Source organism: Tachyglossus aculeatus, chromosome 5, assembly GCF_015852505.1.
Source record: "Tachyglossus aculeatus isolate mTacAcu1 chromosome 5, mTacAcu1.pri, whole genome shotgun sequence".
In the NCBI taxonomy this organism is placed as follows: Eukaryota; Metazoa; Chordata; class Mammalia; order Monotremata; family Tachyglossidae; genus Tachyglossus; species Tachyglossus aculeatus.
Genome location: NC_052070.1, coordinates 70316669 through 70341443, shown reverse-complemented (window position 1 = coordinate 70341443; position 24775 = coordinate 70316669). Strand labels below are relative to the sequence as shown.

Sequence of the window (24775 nt, the reverse complement as noted above, 5' to 3'; positions counted from 1 at the left end):
AACAAAGGAGTAAAGAAAGAAAAGAAGAGAAAGGAAAGAAAAGAAAGGAAAGAAAAAAGAAAGAAGAGAAAGAAGAGAAAGAAAAGGAAAGAAGGGAAAGAAGAGAAAGGAAAGAAAGGACAGAAAGGAAAGAAAAGAAAAAAGAAAGGAAAGAGAAAGTTAAGAAAGGAAAGAAGAGAAATAAAAGAAAAAAGGAAAGAAGAGTATGAAAAGAAAGGAAAGAAAAAAGAAAGGAGAGAAGGGAAAGAAGAGGAAAGGAAGGGGAGGGAGGGAGAGAGAGAGAGTGGAAGAAAGGAAGAAAGAAAGAAAGAAAGAAAGAAAGAAAGAAAAAGGAAGAAAGGAAAGAAAGAAAGGAAAAGAAATGACTGACTGACGACTGACTGACTGACACTGAGTGAGTGAGAGGGCGGCCTTCTTCGTCCCCTGGGTCCCGGGCCCGGAAGTGGGGCGGCGGCGGGGGCGGCCGGCCCTCAGTCCGTCCGTCCTGCGGAGAGATGGCGGAGCGGGGCCACGGCGCGGTGGTCGGGGGGCCTGCGGGGCGGCGCGCTGCGCCCGGCGCCGGGCCGAACGGGCTCCTCTGAGGGAGGGAGGGTGGGCCCGGGCCCCCCCCCCCACACCGACCGCCCCTCCGCCCCGGATCATGGACGACAGAGCGCTGGAGGTTTACGGTAAACCCAGCCCGGCCCACGGGCCGCACCGCGGGGCCTTCCCGAACGCTTAGCGCAGGGCGCCGCACGGACACGGGGATGAAGGAGTGATTGGGGGCAGGCAGACGTAGGCCCGGATCCAGTCACCTTGGGCAAGTCACTGCTCTGGGCCTCAGTTCCCTCATCTGTAAAATGGGGATGAAGACCGTGAGCCCCACGGGGAACACTTGATCACCTTGCATCAGCCCCGGCGTTTAATAATACTGATTTTGGCATTTGTTCAGCGCTTACTGTGTGCGAGGCGCTGTTCCCAGCGCCGGGGAGGCTACAGGGTGATCGGGTTGGCCCACGTGGGGCCCCATTTTACAGATGAGGGAACTGAGGCCCGGAGAAGTGAAGCAGGTGACTTGCCCAGTGTCACACAGCTGACAAGCGGCGGAGCCGGGATTTGAACTCATGACCTCATAGACTGTGAGCCCGCTGTTGGGTAGGGACCGTCTCTATATGTTGCCCGCTTGTCCTTCCCAAGCGCTTAGTACAGTGCTCTGCACACAGTAAGCGCTCAATAAATACGATTGATTGATTGACCTCTGACTCCAAATCCCAGGACAGCGCCTGGCACGTAGTAAGCGCTTAACAAATACTATTATTATTAGCGTGGCTTAGTGGAAAGAGCATGGCCTTGGGAGCCATGGGTCATGGGTTCCAATCCTGATTCCACCACTTGGCAGCTGTGTGACTTTGGGCAAGTCACTTCAGTTCTTTGTATGTATGTGTGTATATGTGTGTATATATATCTGTATATGTGTATATGCCTGTATATATGTATATATGTTTGTACATATTTATTGCTCTTTATTTTACTTGCACATATCTATTCTGTTTATTTTATTTTGTTAGTGTGTTTGGTTTTGTTCTTTGCCTCCCTCTTTTAGACTGTGAGCCCACTGCTGGGTAGGAAGCGTCTCCATATGTTGCCAACTTGTACTTCCCAAGCGCTTAGTACAGTGCTCTGCACACAGTAAGCACTCAATAAATATGATTCATTGATTGATTCTTGGGGCCTCAGTTCCCTCATCTGTAAAATGGCAAGTAAGACAGGACAACCTGATCACCTTGTATCTACCCCAGCACTTAGAACAGCGCCTGGTACATAGTAAGCACTTAACTAATACTATTATTATTATTATTATTATTATTATTATTATTATTGTTGTTGTTAGCATGGCTTAGTGGAAAGAGCATGGCCCTGGGAGCCAGAGGTCGTGGGTTCCGATCCTGATTCCACCCCTTCTCAGCTGGGTGACTTTGGGCGAGTCACTTCACTTCTCCGGGCCTCAGTTCCCTCATCTGTAAAATGGCAAGTAAGACTGTGAGCCCCATGGGGGACAACCTCATCACCTTGTATCTCAGCGTGGCTCAGTGGAAAGAGCCCGGGCTTTGGAGTCAGAGGCCGTGGGTTCAAATTCTGACTCCGCCACTTGTCAGCTGTGTGACTTTGGGCAAGTCACTTCACTTCTCTGGGCTTCAGGTCCCTCATCTGTAAAATGGGGATGAAGACTGTGAGTCCCTCGTGGGACAACCTGATTACCTTGTATCTACCCCAGCGCTTAGAACAGTGCTTTGCACATAGTAAGCGCTTAACAAATACCAACGTTATTATTATTGTTATTATTATTACCCCAGCACTTAGAACAGTGCCTGGCACATAGTAAGTGCTTAACAAATACCATTGTTATTATTCGTGTGCCTTAGTGGAAAGAGCATGGCCTTAGTAAGCGCTTAACAGATACCATTGTTATTATTATGAGCGTGGCTTAGTGGAAAGAGCCCGGGCTTGGGAGTCAGAGGTCCCAGGTTCTAATCCTGATTCTACCACTATCAGCTGTGTGACTTTGGGCAAGTCACTTCACTTCTCCGGGCCTCAGTTCCCTCATCTGGGGAGTAAGGCTGTGAGCCCCACGGGGGACAACCTGATCACCTTGTATCCATCCCAGTGCTTAGAACAGTGCCTGGCACATAGTAAGCGCTTAACAAATACTATTATTATTATTATTATTATTAGCGTGCCTTAGTGGAAAGAGCATGGCCTTGGGAGCCAGAGGTCGTGGGTTCTGATCCTGATTCCACCACTTGTCAGCTGTGTGACTTTGGGCAAGTCATCTCACTTCTCTGGGCCTCAGTTCCCTCATCTGTAAAATGGGGAGTAAGCCTGTGAGCCCCATGTGGGACAACTTGATTAGCTTGTATCCACCCCAGTGCTTAGAACAGTGCCTGGCACATAGTAAGCGCTTAACAAATACCATTATTATTATTATTATTAGCGTGCCTTAGTGGAAAGAGCATGGCCTTGGGAGCCAGAGGTCGTGGGTTCCGATCCTGAATCCACCACTTGTCAGCTGTGTGACCTTGGGCAAGTCACCTCACTTCTCTGGGCCTCAGTTCCCTCATCTGTAAAATGGGGAGTAAGCCTGTAGCCCCATGTGGCACAACTTGATTAGCTTGTATCCACCCCAGCGCTTAGAACTGTGCCAGGCACACAGTAAGCGCTTAACAAATACCACCATTTTTAGAGAAGCAGCGTGGCTCAGTGGAAGGAGCCCGGGCTTGGGAGTCAGAGGTCGTGGGTTCTAATCCCACCTCCCTCACATGTCTGCTGTGTGACTTTGGGCAAGTCACTTAACTTCTCTGTGCCTCAGTTCCCTCATCTGTAAAATGGGGATGAAGACTGTGAGCCCACATGCGACAACCTGATCACCCTGTATTCCCCCCCCAGCGCTTAGAACAGTGCTTGACACATAGTAAGCGCTTAACAAATGCCATCATTATTATTATTAACCCAGCGCTTAGAACAGTGCCTGGCACATAGTTGTGTATAGATCTATACTTCTATTTATCTATTTTGATTGTATTGACGCCTGTCTACTTGTTTTGTTGTCCGTCCCCTCACTTCTAGACTGTGAGCCCGTTGTGGGGTAGGGATTGTGTCTGTTGCCGAATTGAACTTTCCAAGCGCTTAGTACAGTGTTCTCTACACAATAAGCGCTCAATAAATACGATGGAATGAATGAATGAACATGGGACAACCTGATGACCTTGTGTGTACCCCAGCGCTTAGTACAGTGCTACCATCATTATTATTATCCGCAGCCCCACGGCCTGGGGGCTGAATAGGAAAGCTCAGACACCTTGTTTCCTTCCCCCAAAATATCCACCAAAGGAAGCCTCCAGGGCCTTCTCGCAACCCTCTAAATAATAATAATAATAATAATAATAATAATAATAATAATAATGATAATTATGGCATGTATTAAGCAGTGAAGCGTAGCAGATAGAGCCTGGCTCTGGGATTCAGAAACACGGGTTCTAATCCTGGCTCCGCCACCGGTCTGCTGGGTGACTTGGGGAAGTCATTGCACTTCTCCGTGCCTCAGTTACCTCGTCTGTAAAACGGGGATTCATTCATTCAGTCGTATTTACTGAGCGCTTACTGTGTGCTGTGTGAATTGAGACTCTGTGCCCTTTGTGGGACAGGGATTGGATCCAACTGGATTAACTTGGATCTGCCCTAGCGCTTAGAAAAGTGCTTGGCACAGACTAAGAGTTTAACAAGTACCATTCATTATTATTAGTATTATTCTTAAGCGCTTGCTATGTGCCAGGCACTGTGCTAAGCACTGGGGTGGATACGAGCAAGCAGAGTTTGCTCTATTTATAACTATTATAACTATAATAAAGAACTAAATAAGTAACCCCACACGAGTGAAATGTGTCTCTGAGTTGCCGAATGGGTGGCACTTCTCATCCTTAGCAATGCCCCCACCGACCCTCAGAGATTGGGAGCTCGTGGTGTTTATTGTTGTATCGTACTTTCCCAAGCGCTTAGTACAGTGCACGTACACAGTAAGTGCTTAATAAATACGATTGAATGAATCGGTCAGATTTGGGGGCCTGACCCCGGCAAGGTCACCTCAAGGGGCCTTGCCTTAAGCTGTTCTGCTCGCCCTGTTTTCGAGTTAGGTGCCAAGTGTAGCCAATATTATTATTATTATAATATGCAGAGTTGCTTCCTCAGATCACTACATGTTCGTCTCTAGGTTGGAAGATCGTTTCGGCAGGGAGCATGTCTACTAATTGTGTCGTACCCTCCCAATCAATCAATCAGTCGTATTTATTGAGCGCTTACTGTGTGCAGAGCGCTGTACTAAGTGCTTGGGAAGTACAACTTGGCAACATATAGAGACGGCCCCTACCCGACAGTGGGCTCACAGTCTAGAAGCAGGAGACAGAGAACAAAACGAAACATATTAACAAAATAAAATAAATAGAATAGATATGTACAAGTAAGATAAATAGAGTAATAAATATGTACAAACATATATACAAGCGCTTAGTATAGTGCTCTGCACAAAACGCATAATACAGTCCATTGATCGATTCTGTTTTCCCACTCGGCATTTTAGCGTGGCCTGCTGGAAGAGATTATCGGGTAGCTAGTTGTGGGCAGGGAACGTGATTACCACAGTGCTTAGAACAGTGCCTGGTACATAGTAAGCACTTAACAAATACTATCATCATCAACTCCGTTGCAGTTGTACTCTCTCGAATGCTTAGTATGGTGCTCTGCACGGAGTAAGTGCTCAATAAATACCATTGATTGATTGATTCAGGCAAAGATGGTAGACTCCTGATTAGAAGGCACCTTGAGGGTCTTATGATCCCTCTCTTTGTCTTCAGGCAGACCCACACCTAAACCAACCCCCCCAAGACAGGAGGGACTGTATATGTTGCCAACTTGTACTTCCCAAGCGCTCAGTACAGTGCTCTGCACACAGTAAGCGCTCAATAAATACGATTGATTGATTGATTTTCAAGAACTCCAGAGGAGCAGCTCCCATAACGGCCCCCCAGGAACCTTTTCCCGGTGTCCCCCATCCTTGTGTGGGCAGGGAACGTGTCTACCAACTCTGCAGAGCTTAGTACAGTGCTCCGTCCCCTCAATAAATACCATTATTGATGATGATGATGTGGGAGCATTCTTAAGCTTTCCCGAAACCCCTCTGGATAGTCCAGGTTATGTAAACTTCTTGTGGCCGGGGACTATGTCTGCTAATTTTGTTGTATTGTACCCTCCCAAGCTCCTAATGATAATTATAATGGTGTTTGTTAAGCTCTTACTACGTGCCAAGCACTGTTCTAAGCACTGGGGTAGACACAAGGTTATCGGGTTGTCCCACTTGGGGCTCACAGTCTTAATCCCCATTTTATTCATTCATTCAATCGTATTTATTGAGCGCTTGCAGTGTGCAGAGCACTGTACTAAGCGCTTGGGAAGTACAAGTCGGCAACATATAGAGACGGTCCCTACCCAACAACTGGCTCACAGTCTAGAAGGGGGAGACAGACAACACAACTAAACATGTAGACAGGTGTCAGAATAGTCAGAACAAATGGAATTAGAGCTGTGTGCACATCATTAACAAAATAAATAGAATAGTTAATATGTGCAAGTAAAATAAATAGAGTAATAAATCTGTACAAATATGCACAAGTGCTGTGGGGAGGGCAAGGAGGTAGGGCGGGGGGGGAGTGAGGTAACTGAGGCAAAGAGCAGTGAAGAGACTTGCCCAAAGTCACACAGCTGACAAGTGGTGGGGTTGGGATTAGAACCCACAACCTCTGACTCCTAAGCCCGGGCTCTTTCCACTAAGCCACGCGGTTTCTACTATCAAAAAATTAGTGGCACTCTTGGAACAAAAGCTTTATAAGGAATAAGACACGAGGAGGCAAGTACAGCGTGGCTCAGTGGAAAGAACATGGGCTTTGGAGTCAGAGGTCATGGGTTCAAACCCCGGCTCCGCCAATTGTCAGCTGTGTGACTTTGGGCAAGTCACTTCACTTCTCTGAGCCTCAGTTACCTCACCTGTAAAATGGGGATTAAGACTGTGAGCCCCCGTGGGACCACCTAATCCCGTTATAACCTCCCCAGTGCTTAGAACAGTGCTTTGCACGTCGTAAGCGCTTAATAAATGCCATCGTTGTTATTATTATTAAGTACAGTGCTCTGCACATAGCGCTCAGTAAGTTCCATTGATTGTTGGATAAAGGGAAAATCAGGTGCGTAGAATGTTAATTGCAGCAGTGCTTTCCCCCAGCACGTGTAATGATTAAAGAAAACCACACCAGTTAGAGGACCAGCCTCTTCTAGTAAAAAAGGTGGGGTTTTATAAGAAGGCTCGACAATATGCCTCATAAATTAGACTTTGCAAATAGTACTAGAGTGAAGGCCGGCTGGTTTCTTCCTTCTCTTCCACCTGCGGGCCCCTCCCCACCAACAGAGCCTTGAGGAGGAGCTGTGCCCCCAAATCCCTACGAGTTTCACTTCTTTTCCCATCGGAAAGTGTGGGACACGGCTGGGGAGAAGGTTAGTTTTTCCTGGTAGAAGGATTCAAAAAAGCCCCAAGGCGAAACTCAAGTCCTCGGTCCAGAAATCCCTTTTGGCATTTAACTGGCACTCCCAGATCTTGCCCTGTCAATTTAAGCCGATTGCCCGCCCTTCCCTGAGTAAACACCACATGCTCCCTGTGCCCCCTTTGCCCTCTTCTGTTCCTACCCTGAAGGTGGAGATCAGAGGATATTTGGAAATGTTGGATCAGAAAAGAGGATACAGGCTGAAAAATCAAAGAAACTAAAATTCAAAGCCTCTGGAAAAGACTTAATTGTCCCTTAGTGGAGCTTTTAAGACAGAAGAGAAGAAGCAGCGTGGCCTAGTGGCAAGACCATGGGCTTGGGAGTCGGGGGACCTGGGTTCTAATCCCGGCTCTGTTGTCTGCTGTGTGACCTTGGCCCAGTCACTTAACTTCATCTGTAAAATGGGGATTAAAACCATGAGCCCCACGTAGGACAACCCGATTACCTTGTATCTACCCCAGAGCTTAGAACGGTGCTCGGCATATAATTAGCGCTTAGCAAATACCATTATTATTATCATCATTATCAAAAACTTCTTTGTGCCTCAGTGACCTCATCTGTAAAGTGGGGTTTAAGACTGCGAGCTCTATCCTCTAGACTATAAACTCATCGTGGGCAGAGAACATTCATTCATTCATTCAATTGTATTTATTGAGCACTTACTGTGTGCCCAGCACTGTACTAAGTGCTTGGGAAGTACAAATCGTCAACATATAGAGACGGTCCCTACCAACAACGGGCTCACGTGTCCACCGACTCTTGAATTGTACTCTTCCAAGCGCTTAGTACAGTGCTCCGCACACAGTAAACACTCAATAAGTCCCATTGATGATGTTGTGGGATAGCGACCGTGTCCAACCTGATTATCTTGTATCTACCCCAGCGCTTAGTTCAGTGTCTGGGGTATAATAATAATAATAATAATGATGATGGTATTTGTTAAGCGCTTACTATGTGCAAAGTGCAGCACCAGGACGTCCTTCAGCTCTCAGACGTGCAAGGTCAGTGGTCAGCAGTGGACAGGGGGTTGTCTCTTCCTTGGCCCGGCACATAGTAAGTTCTTAACAAGCACCATGAAAAAAATAACGCTGGAATTCAAACCTAATGCTTAATTTACAGTAATACCAAAATGGTTGAAGATTGTAATATGACCTGGGGTCTCTGGTGAATTCTTTTAGATCTAATTCGAACTATCCGGGACCCAGAGAAACCCAACACTTTGGAAGAACTGGAAGTGGTAACGGAAAGCTGTGTGAAAGTCAAAGAGATTGATGAAGATGACTATTTGGTGATTATCAGGTTCACGCCCACAGTACCTCATTGCTCTTTGGCAACCCTCATTGGTAAGCTCAAGTCGCTCACAATACAGAACCGTAGAATCACGTGCTCAGCTTGGGTCGCTGCAAGGCTGTTTAGTGTTTTTTGAACCACTTCGGTATGAATGAGTGTCTTTTGCTGCCTCTGGGTTATTAACAGGGATAGACTCGCCCAGATATAATTTAAGCTCCGTGCATTCCCTCTTCCACCCATTTCCAAAAGCCCGTCCTCCTGCCTGGGCCTCCCCCATGTTTCCCCTGCTTTGCTCCCTTGTGCTTAAAGAGAGGCCACAAGTAAACCGACTTCTTCCCACAGCACGTCTGGCCAGAAAGCTTTTGGGTATGTATAAATGGATCTCTTTTTCTACTGTTCGTGTGTTTTTTATTTACAAGACATCTCTATCTGGGTGTCCCGCCACCACCTCAAACCTAGCATGTCCAAAGCAGGACTCCTCGCCTTCCCAACCCAAACTCTGTCTTGCAAAGATTATAAGACTGTCGTCAAGATATCTTTAGAACGAACTCCTTGGGGCGGCCCTAATCACTTCATTATAAAGGATTTTTAATGTAAGGGGATCAAGGCACTACATTCTGCAGTTCCTTGGCTCTCCGGGCCCTGCTTCATCTTTAGCCCTGTCCTTCCCTTCTGTGGTCTCTCTCTCTCTCTCTTTTTTATGAATTTGTTAAGCGCTTACTGTGTGCCACACTCTGGTAGGTACAAGCTAATCAGTTTGGACATAGTCCACGTCCCACCCAGGGCTCATAGTCTTAATCCCCATTTTTACGGATGAGAGGTAACGGAGGCACAGAGAAGTGAAGCGACTTGCCCAGGGTCACATAGTGGATAGGTGGCAGAGCCGGCATTAGAACCCAGGTCCTTCTGATTCCCAGGCCCGTGCTGTATCCACTAGAGTACACTGCTTCTCTCCTGGGCATTTTCCCACTGCAGAGATCACATTTTAGTTTAGAGTTGGAGTCTCTGAGGGGGGAAGAAGATGGGGCTGCTTCCCTGGAGGGGCAGTTCTGTGTAAACTTCAGGCCCGCTAGGCTGCCTGGAAGGGATCCTGGAGTCGGGGACTCCGTTGCCCCGAGGGGAGACAGACCCTGATTAGGTGGAGGTCCTTTCCAGGCAGCTGGAGACTATCACTGAATGGACAGAACCATCATTTACAAAAAGAAGATAGTCCCTGTTGGACCTGACAGGCGGACGATAATCACCGCCAGTGGACCTGGCTTTGGAGGAATTTTTCTTATGATGAATTTGAAGTTTCATCGTTTTGGGCTTGAAAATGTCCTTTGGTTAAGAGTAAGTTCATTCATTCATTCCATTGTATTTAATGAGCACTTACGGTGTGCAGAGCACTGTACTAAGCACTTGGAGAGGGCAGTACACGTATAAACAGACACCTTCCCTACCCACAACAGGCTTACAGTCTAGAGGACAAGCTTACCGTCTAGAATAGTTGGCCTAGTCTCCAAAAAAGTCATTGTAGTAAGGCTTTCAGTGTAAGGGCATTAATTTGGATTCTCCCTCGATGTTTCGAGGTTTTCGGCCATGTAGTTTATCTTAGTATTTGTTTGTCATCCTGTGAACTGATTAATCCCTATCACAGTGAAAGTATTCAATAAATACTTAATTTGGATTCTCCCCGGATGTTTAGGGAGACTATTGGCCATGTAGATAATCTTCGTATTTGGTGGTTATCCTGTGAACTGGTCAATCCCTCACGCACTGTAAGTAGTCAATAAATAATCCAACAGGTCTGTTTTTTTCTGCTGTTTTCTTTGAAGGTAGCTGTTTATATCATTACTTAGGGCCCACAGAAGCAAACTAATTTAGTTTGATGTGTGTCAAGAAGAATCCTGTAATTTCAGTTCCAGAAGGCATTTAAAGAGAAGGTTTCTGGGATTTTTCAGGTGCCCTAGGAGGATTTATATAGACCGGAGGCCAGGGGAGAAAAGGGAGGTTAGAGCTGTTTACATGCTGGCGGCTTGTCAATGCATCCCTTGTTGCCTGATAGTTGTTAAAGGACACAGTTAAATACTGTGGCCACCAGTTTGGAAAAAGAAAGGGAAGAGATGAGAAGAAAGTCCTGGTCTTTAAATGAATAGAGGGCACTAAAATCACTGAAACCACGAGTCTGAAGTCTGCCGTGACTTGAAAATGAAATTGGAATGCAGTGGACAGAAAAGTAGGGTATTATTGGACTGCCTCTTTTATCAGTGTGCATACAGACGGTTTAAAAATACCACGCCTGAGGAGAAGTCAAGGGAAAAACCCTCTGGATCAGGACCCTGGTTATTCTTTTGAGAATACCATGCTGAGACATAGTGTGAATGATCCAAGGGCTCTGTTAAGCTGGTTTGGAGTTGTGCCATTTTTAGCTGTGCGTTCATGGAGGTAAACATGGAATAAACATTTGCATGAAATGGGAATTGCTGTGAAACAGGGGTCTTCTAAGGTTCCCGAGGTCAAGGTTTCCATTTTACAATAGTCAGGAAGAGAGCACAGTGATTAAAATTTGCTCTGGCCACATCCTCGGGCAGTTTTCAGGTTGAAATTGTGTTCCCATGGCCCTAGTGTTCTGATTTCTGTCATTTTCTTTCTCTTTTCTCGTTTGTCCCTTCTGGTTGACCCAGGTCCTGAAACCAGAAGTATTCAGTAGAAAAGGGAAGGATGAGTCTGGGAAAGGGGGTGACGGATTACAAGGAGGACAGAGGTTAGGTTATGCTTCCTCTGCTTGTGCCACCGAGTGCTGCTGGCTGAAATCCGGACACCAGGCCTACTTTGCCATCTCAAAGTTATCCTCCTTTGCTAAAACTCTGCCTTCTTATCTGTCCAGCAACAAACCTTCTCCTCCTTTACTGACTCCCATGCTCATTATCCATGTCAGCTGTTTCAGAATTTTAACTCCCTACTTAAATCCCCAGCCTCCCTGCCTTCCCATTTCGCGTCCTTAGTGACCTTTATTGATAAAAAAGAAACCAGTAGATGTGACGTCCCTAAAATCACCCTTCGGCCTCTCCAGTCCCATCTTCCTTCTGCCCCCTTTTCAACTCTCCCATCCAGTTGTATCTCAAGAGATCTTCGGCCTTCTGAAAATCTACCTCCTTCACCTGCACTTCTGACCCCATCCCTTCGCAGTTTATTAAAGCATTTTCCTCCTCCTTTCTTCCCTCCCTGACCACATCTTCAACTGCTCACTCTCCAGTGACTCCGTCCTCATTGCTTTCAAACGTGCCCATGTATCCCCTCTCCTAAATAAACTCTCCCTCAACCCCACTGCATCTTCCAGCTATTGCCCCATCTCCCTCCTTTCCAAATTTCACGCGAGTTGTATACCCATCCATTGCTTCCACTTCCTCTCCTCCAGTTTTCTCTTTGACCCTCGCAGTCTGGTTTCTGCCTTCTCCATTCCACCTAACCACCCTCCCTAGGGTCACCGATGACTTCCTTCTTACTAAATTAAATGGCCCCTACTCCATTGTAATCTGCCTCGATTTCTCAGCTGGCTTTGACACTGTGGACCACCCCCTTCTTTCTGAAAACGCTATCTAACTTTGGCTTCACTGACGCTGTCCTCTCTTGGTTCTCCCTTCTCTGGGCCACTCCTCCTCAGTCTCTTTCGCAGGCTCCTCCTCAGTCTCTTTCACAGGCTCTTCCTCTGCCTTCCACCTACTCACCGTGAAAGTCCCTCAAGGTTCAGTTCTGGGACCCCTTCTATTCTCCATCAAACCCACTCCCTTAAAAAACTCATTCAGTCCATGGCTTTAACTATCATCTCTATGCAGGTGATTCCCAAATCTACCTCTTCAGTCTTAACTTCTCTCCATCTTTGCAGGATCATATTTCCTCCTGCCTTCAGGATATCTCTATTTGGATGTTCTGCCAACACCACAAACTTAATATGTTCGAACAGAACTCCTTCTCTTCCCACCCAAACCTTCTCTTTCCTCGACTTCCCCATCACTATAAACAACACCCCCATCCTCCCTATCTCACAAGTCCGAAACCCTGGAGTTACATTCAGCTCATTGCTGTCATTCAACCTGTCTGTCATCAAATCCTGTTGGTTTTACTTTCACAACATTCTAGAATTTGTTCTTTCTTCAATCAGTCAATCGTATTTATTGAGCGCTTACTGTGTGCACTGTACTAAGTGCTTGGGAAGTGCAAGTTTGCAACATATAGAGACAGTCCTACCCAACAGTGGGCTCACCCAAACTGCTACCTTGCTGATCCAAACACTCGTCACATCCCACCTGATGTATTGTATCTGCCCTGGCACTTAGTATGATGCTTGGCACATAGTAAGCATTTAGCAAGTGCTTTTTAAATAATAGTATTTATTATTACTACATAGTAATAATAATATTCTGAAGTCGCATCTCTAGGAGGCTTTCACCAATTGATTTTTAATATCTGCAATTTATATCCCTCCACTTCAAAGTGCCACGTTAGCACTTCTGTGCCATCTACACATTCAAGAGCGCTCACACTGTCTGGTAATAATAATTGTGGTAGTTGTTAAGCGTTTACTATGTGCCAAGCGCTGTTCTAAGCCCTGAGGTAGATACAAGGTAATCAGGTTGTCCCACATGGGGCTCACAGTCTTAATCCCCATTTTACAGATGAGGTAACTGAGGCCCAGAGAAGTGGAGGGACTTGCCCAAGGTCACACAGCAGACAAGTGGCAGAGTCAGGATTAGAACCCACATCCTCTGACTCTTAAGCCTGTGCTCTTGCCACTAGGCCATGCCGTTTCTAGGGTAGCATTTCGGTAGTTAATCTTACAGACTTCGTCATTTCCTCCTAGCTGTAATTTGTTATAGGCTCGTCTCCCAAGCTAGACGGTCTGCTCCTTGAGGGCAGGGATTCTGTCTACTAATTCTGTTGGACTCTCCAAATGCTTAGTACACTTATCTACACTCAATAAGCTCTTTTGGTTGCTTAACCGATGGACTCGTCCATAAAACCAAGGTCCAGAATTCAGTAATGGGAAGACTATATAAACCACTAAGCTGTACAATCTCTATGAAGGTCCTCGTGTTAATTGACGATCACTCAGCTGTGTGGTATCTGCTAGTTTTTTTACATTAATATTAAGTTTTCTTCTCAAGACCAGCTCAAATCTCAGATTAGGGAATCCTGGAGTTCCATTTTGATTTGGAAGATCCTTGTCTGGAGTTTTTGTGTCATGACACGTCTGTTTTTATTGGTCTTTCAACTTTTGAACAGCCTTCTTTTCAGGCTGACTGCATCTGGAGTACGATTGAAATTCATTTTCATTTCATCTGCTTCCCTCAGCCATCCTGGGGGCAGGCACACACATCACACAGAATCCCAAAAGACACTAAACGGATCCATTCAGCCCCGCTCCAGCTTTGTCTGAAAGTGGTACGGGAACTTGCCAAGAGTAGTAACTGAAGCTTTCTTTCTCCTTTTCTTTCTTTCCTAGGACTTTGCTTGCGAGTAAAACTTCAGAGGTGTTTACCTTTCAAACATAAGGTAAGGAGAGCAGTTTTGACCCACCTTTTCGGTGGGTTTCTGGGGATTTGATGTAACACTTATCGGTCTGTAACAAGAGACAGTACTAATCCCACATGGAACCTCTTAGAAAAGCTTCCACGTGTCACCCCCTCCATCCTACTCTCCCATTGACCGATGTCAACCAAGGTTTTGGTGTTTCTGTGTTCCTGGGACTCCAGGGCTCTTGGGGCTCTGGGGATCTCGGGCTCCTGGGTCTCTGAGGTGCCGAAGAATGCTCCCAAGGGGAGTTTCTGAAGCTGCGAGAGCTCGTTTTTCCCCGTCCTGGATGTATGGCTTCCCCCAAGGTGGCACCAGATCCCGTTCTCTGCGGCAGAGGCTCAGCTGTGGGCCTTTGGATTGCAGACAGGCCCTATGTTCGGAAGAATGGTGTTGTGTGTCACCCTCTTTAACCAGCTCTTCGAACCCTCAGAGGCCCAGCGACCGTAGGTCATTACACCCCTCACCCCTAACTGAGCATTGACGGTTGACACGTATAATGCGAAATATTTCATTCATTCAATCGTATTTATTGAGCGCTCACTGTGGGCAGAGCACTGTCCTGTGTCACCCTGTGGATTTTGCTCATCACAGACCCATCCATTCTGATGCTCCAGACTCATTTGATAATGAAAGAAGAGTATTGCCCCTGTTAGTAAAGGAATTCAGATTTATTTTTCTCGGTCAGGAAGAAGGTCACGTATTTCTAAGATTTTTGGAGATTAGAAATTCACATTTTACATTTGGATGGCGCTTGATGGCTGCTGAGGGATTTATAATAATTTTATTAATTGTTCACTTCAGCATTGAGAAGTTGACTAGTACTTTGGCTCTATTTCACAGAGCAGGAAAGGGACAAAGCTCAGAATTCCACACAGTTTAGCAGAAATTCTCAGAATCTCACTCCATTGCTTAACCATTCCCCCCCCCATTCGTGTTCCCTTGATATTTTTCATATTGGCATTTAATTTTTTTTTTTCTAGTTGGAAATCTACATTTCTGAGGGAACACATTCCACTGAGGAAGACAGTAAGTAGATCCGAAAACTGAATGAGAGACTTTAGTAAAAAGTGCATTGTTATGAATATTGGGGTTTCTTAGCCCATCGACAGATACTTGGACATCACTCAGTGAGTGAGTGGCTCTGAGGAGACATCTTGAGTGTCATGTACTATTTTCTGTTCCACCCAATAGGAGAAACTGAGGCTTTGCCAACCCGTGATTTCTCCCTGGGCATTAAGTCTGCGGCAGAGCTCGTTCTGTGCACTCTCTCCACCGAGCCCGTGAATGGATGCTTTTGGTGACGTTTTATTTGTGAGAAGTTTCCACACTGAGCTCTCAGGAGAGCCTAGCTGGGCTTCTCTGGCCGGAGGAGAAAGTAACATGAACTAGTGTTCCGGCCCCAAGATGCAGTGTGGAAATTAAAAAATATATATATTCTGACAGGAATGCTTGTGACATCACACGTTATGCCAGGGGGGTAGAGAAGCAGCGTGGCTCAGGGGAAAGAGCACGGGTTTGGGAGTCAGAGGTCGTGGGTTCTAATCCCGGCTCCGCCAACTGGAGCCGGGACAAATACCATCATTTAAGCGCTTAGTACAGTGCTCTGCACACAGTAAGTGCTCAATAAATACGATTGATGATCATTATCATTATTATTATGAATGTGATGATGTCACAGCCTGCGCCAGGCTGGGTGTCTCAACACTCACTCCATTTGCCCCTGCACTGCATCTGTTGAGTGGAGATGGAAACTCCCAGAAAGGGGACGTTATCCTTCTCCCTTTCCCCTCCTCCCTATCCCCCCTGGGACCCAGAGGGGTCTTCCCCACATTCCAGTGGGAGCCTGGGCCACAGTTTCGGTCCCCTCCCACTCGGACCCAAGTTCTCCTTCCTTCTCCCTGAAACGCTCCTCCCTGGCTCTGATCCGGGCGGTGGCAGTAACAGGAGGGGAGGGAGAAGGGATTGAGTGAGCAGGCCAAGGTTGCCTCTTTGGACTAGAAACCAAGCTAAGGGCGGGATGGGTGTTGGAGAGAAGCAGTAAGTTCCTGGCTGGATGGGAAGATGGCAACTGAGCGACCAGGCTGGTTAGATTGGCTAGACAATAATAATAATAATAATTAGGGTACTTGTTAAGCACTTACTAAAAGCTGGGGTAGATACAAGTTAATCAGATTGGACACAGTCCCTGTCCCACATGGGACTCACATTCTTATCTTCTTAGAATATACTCTTAATACTTTTAGGAGAAGCAACATGGCTTAGTGGCAAGCATGGGCTTGGAAGCCAGAGCTCGTGGGCTCGGATCTCAGCTCTGCCACTTGTCAGCTGTGTGACTGTAGGCAAGTCACTTCTCTGTGCCTCAGTTACCTGATCGGTAAAATGGGGATTAAGACTTTGAGCCTCACGGGGGACAAGCAGATTACCTTAGATCTACCCCAGCGTTTAGAACGGTGCTTGGCACATAGCAAGCGCTAAACAAATGCCATCATTATTATCCCCATTTTACAGATGAGGGAACTGAGGCACAGAGGAGTGAAGTGACTTGCCCAAGGTCACACAGCAGACTTGTGGCGGAGCCAGTCCTACAGACTCTTAGACCTGTACTCTATCCACTAGGCCACACTGCTTTAAGCCTCCATTCATTCATTCAATCATATTTATTGAGCGCTTACTGTGTGCAGAGCACTGTACTAAGCGCTTGGGAAGTACAAGTTGGCAACATATAGAGATGATCCCTACCCAACAATGGGCTCACAGTCTAGAAGGGGGAGACAGACAACAAAACAAAACATATTAACAAAATAAAATAAATAGAATAGTAAATATGTACAAGTGTCCCCAGTGACATCTGTTTCCTGAGGACCTCCAAGAAGTATGGGGAAGGGGGTCTGTCTGTAGAGAAGCAGCTTGGCTTAGTGGAAAGAGTCCGGGCTCGGGAGTCAGAGGATGTGGATTCTAATTCTGACTCCGCCACATGTCTGCTGTGTGACCTTGGGCAATCCACTTCACTTCTGTGCCTCAGTTACCTCATCGGTAAAATGGGGATGAAGATGTGAGCCCCACGTGGGACACCTGATGACCTTGAATCTACCCCAGCGCTCAGAACAGCGCCTGACACCTAGTAAGTGCTTAACAAATACCATAATTATTGTTATTATTGCCCAGAGCTCGGTTTCCAGTTCCGGCTGCTTGTGACTAAGAGACACAGGGCTTAGGGCTGCTGCTCCCTGCTATTCAGAAGGGTCACCGACACGGCAAAACCATTTTCATAACCAGAATGGCCACTCAGAGATTTTTCCGTATACCAGAACCAAGTTCCGGCCCATTCCAGCTTATTTCCAGCCCTTCTGAGATACCGCTGCGGTTAAGGATGCTCCTGAATGTGGAATGTTTTTCAGAAGGAGGTATTGCCGGGACTCTGATCCACTTCCCATTCAAGAAACTTTCAATTTTTAAGAGAGTCGGCCTTGTTCACTAACAGAAACCAGCTCTGTGGCTTAATAAAAATGAGATTTCCACTTTTAAAATCACTCCCGGATGCAGACCTTTGAACTTCGGGGGAAAGAAAAGGAAATCAAAAGAATGGACTGTACTTTTTGTCATTTTCTCCGTGGAGAATCGATCACTCAGTAGTATTTACTGCTCCTCCACTGTGCTAAATGCTTGGGAGAGTACAGTAGACTTGGGAATGTAATGTGTTTTCCAGTCCACCAAACCTAGGCAATGTCAAATAGGATCGGCTCCTCCTAAATCCTTCTAGTAAGGCCAGGTGTGCACCAAAGGAATTGAGGGACCGATAGAATCAGCGTTTTTCTCCATAGTCCTCAATAGTTCATGGTACCTCATTAACCAGAAAATGTTAGGGACTGCTCAGCTCGATGGTAATCAAAAGGTTCCTTGTGGGCGGGCAATGTGTCCGTTTATTTTGTATTTTACTCCCCCCAAGGGGTTAGTGCATCCAGTAAGCGCCCAATAAATACGATTGAACGAATGCCCAGGTTGGGCTATTTCAGAAAGGGCATTTTGTGCAGAGATTGTTGTTTTGGTGTTTGGTCAGTGCCTGCTAGGTACCAAGCACTGTACTAAGCACTGGGATGGATACAAGATTGGACACAGCCCCCGTCCCCCCCCCCCGAGGCTCGCGTCTAAGCAGAGGGCATAGGATTTAGCCGTCATTTTACAGATGAGGAAACTGAGGCACAGAGAAGCCAAGTGACTAGAGCCGGGATTAGAAGCCGGGTCCTCTGGCTCCCAGACTTGTGTTCTTTCCACTAGGCTACCGTGTGCCTTTTGGCATGCTCCTCATTGGCTAAGGAGTCCAATCAATCAATCAATCGTATTTATTGAGCGCTTACTGTGTGCAGAGCACTGTACTAAGCGCTTGTCCACCTGGTAGGTAACTGTTGCCCAAGGATGCTGGAGGCTTTAGGTTACCTCTTGCCCTCTGTGGCCTGCTTGATCTCTACTGACTGGCAAGTAGTGGCAGGGAACGAGGGTGGAGACTGGAAAAATCGAAAATGCCGATGTTATCTTGGGCTTTCTGAAAATGACTCCGAGGAGCGCTAAATGGGACCAGAGAAAGTAGTTCCTTTGGTTTGGTGTCCTCCTCTCTGCTACCAGTGGTAGCTAGGCTACTAAATTCGATTTGCCCTGGGCAAATTGATGAGGGGAAGCAGCGTGGCAAAGTGGACAGAGCGCAGGCCTGGAAGCCAGAAGGAGCTGGGTTCCACTCTTGGCACTGCCACTCGTCTGCTGTGTGGCCTTGGGCAAATCTCTTAACTTGCCCGAGCCTCTTAACTTGCCCACGGAGAAGCAGCGTGGCTCAGTGGAGAGAGCACGGGTTTAGGAGTCAGAGGTCGCGGGTTCCAATCCCAGCTCCGCCACTTGTCAGCTGTGTGATTTTGGGCAAGTTACTTCACTTCTCTGTGCCTGTTACCTCATCTGGAAAATGGGGATTAAGACTGTGAGCCCCACGTGGGACAACCTGATTACCTTGTATCTCCCTCAGTGCTTAGAACGGTGCTTGGCACATAGTAAGCACTTAACAAATACCATTATTATTATTAGTAGTAGTAATAACTTCTCTGGGCCTCAGTTAATTCACCGGCAAAATGGGGATTAAGACTGCGAGCCCCATGTGGGACAGGGACTGTGCCCAACCCAATTTGCTTGTATCCACCCCAGTGCTTAGACTGTGAGCCCACTGTTGGGTAGGGACTGTCTCTATATGTTGCCAATTTGTACTTCCCAAGCGCTTAGTACAGTGCTCTGAACATAGTAAGCGCTCAATAAATACGATTGATGATGATGATGATGCTTAGTACCATGCCTGGCACATAGTAATCAATCAATCAATCATATTTATTGAGCACTTACTGTGTGCAGAGCACTGTACTAAGCGCTTGGGAAGTACAAGTTGGCAACATATAGAGACAGTCCCTACCCAACAGTGGGCTCACAGTCTCGAAGACGGTGCTTAACTAAGTGCTTAACAAATACTATCATTATTATTATTATTATTACGTCCAAAAGGGAATTTTCTGTTGAAAAATTCAGCTGCTCCCAGACCCCCTCAGAGCCTCAGGTCCCGGCCCGGGCAGTTCTTTGGTGGAGTGCCAAGAGAGTCCCAGTCATGCCTAAGGAGTTAAATGTGTTTTCTGATTTATTGAAACTCTTCTGTTCGGCCTTCCCATGGTGTCTTCGGTTAACTGACTCTTTTGTATATTGCAGTCAACAAGCAAATCAATGACAAGGAGAGAGTAGCCGCCGCCATGGAGAATCCCAATCTGCGGGAAATCGTAGAACAGTGCGTCTTAGAACCCGATTAACTGCTCGTGTCAGCTGCTGGACTGTAACCGTTTGATACTTTTGTTTAAACTCTTTGTAAAATGTAAAAGCCTCGTGTTTAATACTTGGATGATTTGTACCTCAAAGCATGTTTTTAAAAGATCATTTCTCAGACGAGATGGAATTAAAAGGCAGTACGTATTATTATAATAATGTATATTATATACATTCTCAGGATTTGTAACATTTGATCAGAGGAATATTTTCTAGTTATGACGAATAAGCTGCAGTACTATTTTTCTGAAGTCCTAAATTATGAGATGACAGCAATTCTCCAGGCCAGATTTCCACTGTGCCCAAGGATTTGGTTTCAATCACCGCTCTGTAAAATATGAATAAAATAGAGATGACGCTTGTAATTAAAATGACTTTTGAATGTTTAAATCTGTTTAAGAACGTGATTCACGGGTTGTAAAATGATGCCAAAACTCTACTGCGAAAAGTAATTGTGATGATTCAAAGGTTGGAACCAACAGAGGAGTCTGCTGGGGAAGACATTTGTTAGTTATCAAACAAATTCACCATCTATGATCTGAGTCTGCATTTTAGAGGTATAAGTGGGTTTCTTTTTTTGTTATAAGCACAGGTATCACTAAAATCATTTTAACATCAATTGTTAAAGCTGTTTTCCCCACATTAATTGTGTCCCGGATCAATTTTGGCACCTTTTTCTTCTTGTCTTTCCTCCCTCTTGACTGGAGCTAGTTCAAAATGATTTGGCCAGATCAATCAGCCAATCACTCAGTGGCATTTATTGAGCGCTTACTATATGCAGAGTACTGTACTAAGCACTTGGGAGAGTATAATACAACAGAGTTTTTAGATTCTCCAAGCAGCTCGTAGTCTAGAGGGTAAAATAACCTGCAGCCAAATTAGTCTTCCATTTAATGTTCTCTTCCTTCTCCCATCCCTTAAAAGTGCTTGTTGGCAGGACAAGTTTAAAGTATATCGTGGCCTAATAATAATAATAATGTTGGTATTTTAAGCGCTTACTTTGTGCCAAGCACTGTTCTAAGCGCTAGGGGGGATACGGGGTAATCAAGGTTGTCCCATGTGGGGCTCACAGTCTTAATTCCCATTTTCCAGATGAGGGAAGTGAGGCACAGAGAAATGAAGTGACTTGCCCAAAGCCACACAGGAGTCAGGATTAGAACCCATGACCTCTGATGCCCATGCTCTATGCTAAACCACATTCTTTCACCATCTCTTTCCTTCCATTCATCTCTCTGCTCCAACCAGGCCTCTTCATATTGGTCTCTTGAAAGACCTCTTCACTCCTGAAACAACCTCCCAATTGCTATCTGCCCTCATCACTCCATCTTCTTCGACTTCCCCGAGGAGGAATTTTTCCAATTCCCACCTGCCCGTTAGCTCTGACTTGGGTGTGTTCCTAGTCTTTTCATTGAATTTGGGTTATGTTTAAAATTCCAAAGCCCTGGGCAAAAGTCCTAGCGAACGGAATTTGTGGAAAATGTGCCCCTGAGCCCACCTGCCTACACACATGGTTGGCAGCGACAGCGGCCGTGGTTCGGGTAAGGGTGAGGGGCAGTTTTGCCCATCAACCTCTACATCAAACAGAAACTCCTCACAATTGGCTTTAACGCGGTCAAGCACCTTGCCCCCTCACCTCTCTGCTCTCTGATTCCAACCCAGCCGGCACAATTTGCTCCACTAATCATCATCATCATCATCAGTCGTATTTATTGAGCGCTTACTGTGTGCAGAGCACTGTACTAAGCGCTTGGGAAGTACAAGTTGGCAACATATAGAGACAGTCCCTACCCAACAGTGGGCTCACAGTCTAAAAGGGGGAGACAGAGAACAAAACCAAACATACTAACAAAATAAATAGAATAGATTTGTACAAGTACACATCTACAAGTACAAGTACAAGTATATGTACACTAATGCCATCCTTCTCACTGTTCCTCGTTCTCATCTATCTCACCCCCGATCTCTCGCCCATATTTTTAAATTTATTTTACTTGTACATATCTATTCTATTTATTTTATTTTGTTAATATGTTTGGTTTGGTTCTCTGTCTCTCCCTTCTAGACTGTGAGTCCACTGTTGGGTAGGGACCATCTCTATGTGTTCCCAACTTGTACTTCCCAAGCGCTTAGTACAGTGCTCTGCACACAGTAAGTGCTCAATAAATACGATTGATTGATTGATTGATCAAGGCCCTGCTGAGAGCTCACCTCCTCCAGGAGGCCTTCCCAGACTGAGCCCCCTCCTTCCTCTCCCCATCCCCCCTGCCTTACCTCCTTCCCCTCCCCACAGCACCTGTATATATGTATATATGTATGTATTTATTACTCTATTTTATTTGTACATATTTATTCTATATATTTTATTTTGTTAACATATTTTGTTTTGTTCTCTGTGTCCCCCTTCTAGACTGTGAGCCCACTGTTGGGTAGGGACCGTCTCTATACGTTGCCAACTTGGACTTCCCAAGCACTTAGTACAGTGCTCTGCACACAGTAAGCTCTCAGTTGTTGGGTAGGGACCGTCTCTATATGTTGCCAACTTGTACTTTCCAAGCGCTTAGTACAGTGCTCTACACACAGTAAGCGCTCAATAAATACGATTGAATGAATGAATGAATGAATGAATCTCACCCCCGATCTCTCACCCATATTTTTAAATTTATTTTACTTGTACATATCTATTCTATTTATTTTATTTTGTTAATATGTTTGGTTTGGTTCTCTGTCTCCCCCTTCTAGACTGTGAGCCCACTGTTGGGTAGGGACCGTCTCTATATGTTGCCAACTTGTACTTCCCAAGCGCTTAGTACAGTGCTCTGCACACAGTAAGCGCTCAATAAATACGATTGATTGATTGATATCCTGCCTCTGGCCTGGAATGCCCTCCCCCTCTTCATATCCGATAGACAATTACTCTCCCCACCTTCGAAGCCTTATCGAAGGCACATCTCTTCCAAGAGGCCTTCCCTGATAATGCCCTCCTTTCCTCTTCTCCCACCCCCTTCTTCTTCGCCCTGAGTTGCTCCTTTTATTCATCCCTCCTCCCAGCCCCACAGCACTTATATATATTTATAGACTGTGAGCCCACTGTTGGGTAGGGACTGTCTCTATATGTTGCCAACTTGTACTTCCCAAGCGCTTAGTACAGTGCTCTGCACACAGTAAGCGCTCAACAAATACGATTGATTGATTGATTTATCTGTAATTTATTTATATTATCTGATTGATTTATCTGTAATTATATTATCTGCCCCCCCTCCAGACTCTAAGCTCAATGTGAGCAGGCGGCGTGTCTGTTATATTGTACTCTCCCCAGCGCTTAGTACAGTGCTCTGCCCACAGTAAGTGCTCAATAAATATGACTGACTGACTCCGGTTTCCTGGGGTCCTGGTACGCGGAATACTTATCAAGAGTTTGCAGGTTTGGGAGTGCGAAAGTGTTGGGCACTCATTCATTCGTTCATTCATTCCATTGTATTTATTGATACCTCTCAGGGCTCCATATCTCCTAAGGCAGAAACACTAATGATAATAATGGTATTTGTTAAGCGCTTTACTACGAACCAGGCACTGTACTAAGCACTGGGGTGGATACAAGCAAATCGGGTTGGACGTGGTCCCTGTCCTGTGTGGGGCTCTCAGTCTCAATCCCCATTTTACAGGTGAGCTAACTGAGGCACAGAGCAGTGAGGTGACTTGCCCAAGGTCACCCAGCAGACGAGTGGCGGAACCGAGTTTAGAACCCATGACCTGAGTCCCGTGCTCTATCCACTAGGCCATGCTGCCCCTCACACACCACGCTGCTTCTATTTTGAGAGTCTTGAATTGAACGATTGCTTTGGAGGGGATGCCCGCGGGAGACTTCCTCAGCCCTGCGTTGTGCCAAGGCAAATGGACTTAATTAATTGGGTTTGCCCTGGCAAAGAATGCAAATTTCCTGATTGTTCCTAGGACCCTTGATTGTTACATTGTTGAAAATATGGCCACATTACTCATGGTGACAGCGGGTCGCGTCTGTTCTTCTCTTGCTTGATTTTAGACTGTTAGGATGATATTCAGTAATCAGTTTTCATTGTCGGAGGGAAGACTGCACTGCGGCCTGATTTAATGGTGAATTCACCATCATCATCATCATCATCAATCGTATTTATTGAGCGCTTACTATGTGCAGAGCACTGTACTAAGCGCTTGGGAAGTACAAATTGGCAACATATAGAGACAGTCCCTACCCAACAGTGGGCTCACAGTCTAAAAGGGGGAGACAGAGAACAAAACCAAACATACTAACAAAATAAAATAAATAGAATAGATATGTACAAATAAAGTAAATAGAGTAATAAATATGTACAAACATATATACATATATACAGGTGCTGTGGGGAAGGGAAGGAGGTAAGATGGGGGGGATGGAGAGGGGGACGAGGGGGAGAGGAAGGAAGGGGCTCAGTCTGGGAAGGCCTCGGGAGTCCGAGGTCATGGGTTCGAATCCCGGCTCCGCCACTTGTCAGCCGTGTGACTCTGGGCAAGTCACTTCGCTTCTCTGGGCCTCAACATACGCGTATACGCTAATTTACCTTGGTTACAGTGTCCTGGGCTTCACCTTCAGTCAATCAATTGTATTTACTGAGTGCTTATGATGTACAGAGTACTGTTATGTGGGATACAAGGTGATCAGGTTGTCCCACGGGGGGCTCACAGTCTTAATCCCCATTTTACAGATGAGGTAACTAAGGCTCAGAGAAGTTAAGTGACTTGCCCAAGGTCACACAGCAGACGTGTGGCAGAGCCGGGATTCAAACCCGTGACCTTTGACCTTAGTACAGTGCTCTGCACATAGAAAGCGCTCAATAAATACGATTGATGATGATGATGTTATAATAATAATAATTTTTTTTTGATGGCATTTGTTAAGCGCTTACTACATGGAAAACAGTGTTATAAGACAGACAGACATCAATACAAATAAATAA

General features: G+C 45.9%; 1 protein-coding gene across 1 annotated transcript; it reads left to right on the top strand.

Moving 5' to 3' along the window:
- Nucleotides 1-591: 591 nt before the first annotated feature.
- Nucleotides 592-20195, top strand: CIAO2A (cytosolic iron-sulfur assembly component 2A). The gene is made up of 5 exons (XM_038747523.1): nucleotides 592-668; nucleotides 8297-8461; nucleotides 13894-13943; nucleotides 14945-14990; nucleotides 19695-20195. Exons 1-5 carry the CDS (start codon nucleotides 641-643, stop codon nucleotides 19790-19792), a joined length of 387 nt encoding a protein of 128 aa, XP_038603451.1. The 5' UTR covers nucleotides 592-640; the 3' UTR covers nucleotides 19793-20195.
- The last annotated feature ends 4580 nt before the right edge of the window (nucleotides 20196-24775 follow it).

Excerpts from the sequence above, each read along its gene's own strand:
- CIAO2A (XM_038747523.1), top strand. The coding sequence starts at position 641 with ATGGACGACAGAGCGCTGGAGGTTTACG. Across the intron at positions 8,462-13,893 it reads CTCTTTGGCAACCCTCATTG|GACTTTGCTTGCGAGTAAAA; the intron begins GTAAGCTCAAGT and ends TTTCTTTCCTAG. Across the intron at positions 14,991-19,694 it reads ACATTCCACTGAGGAAGACA|TCAACAAGCAAATCAATGAC; the intron begins GTAAGTAGATCC and ends TGTATATTGCAG.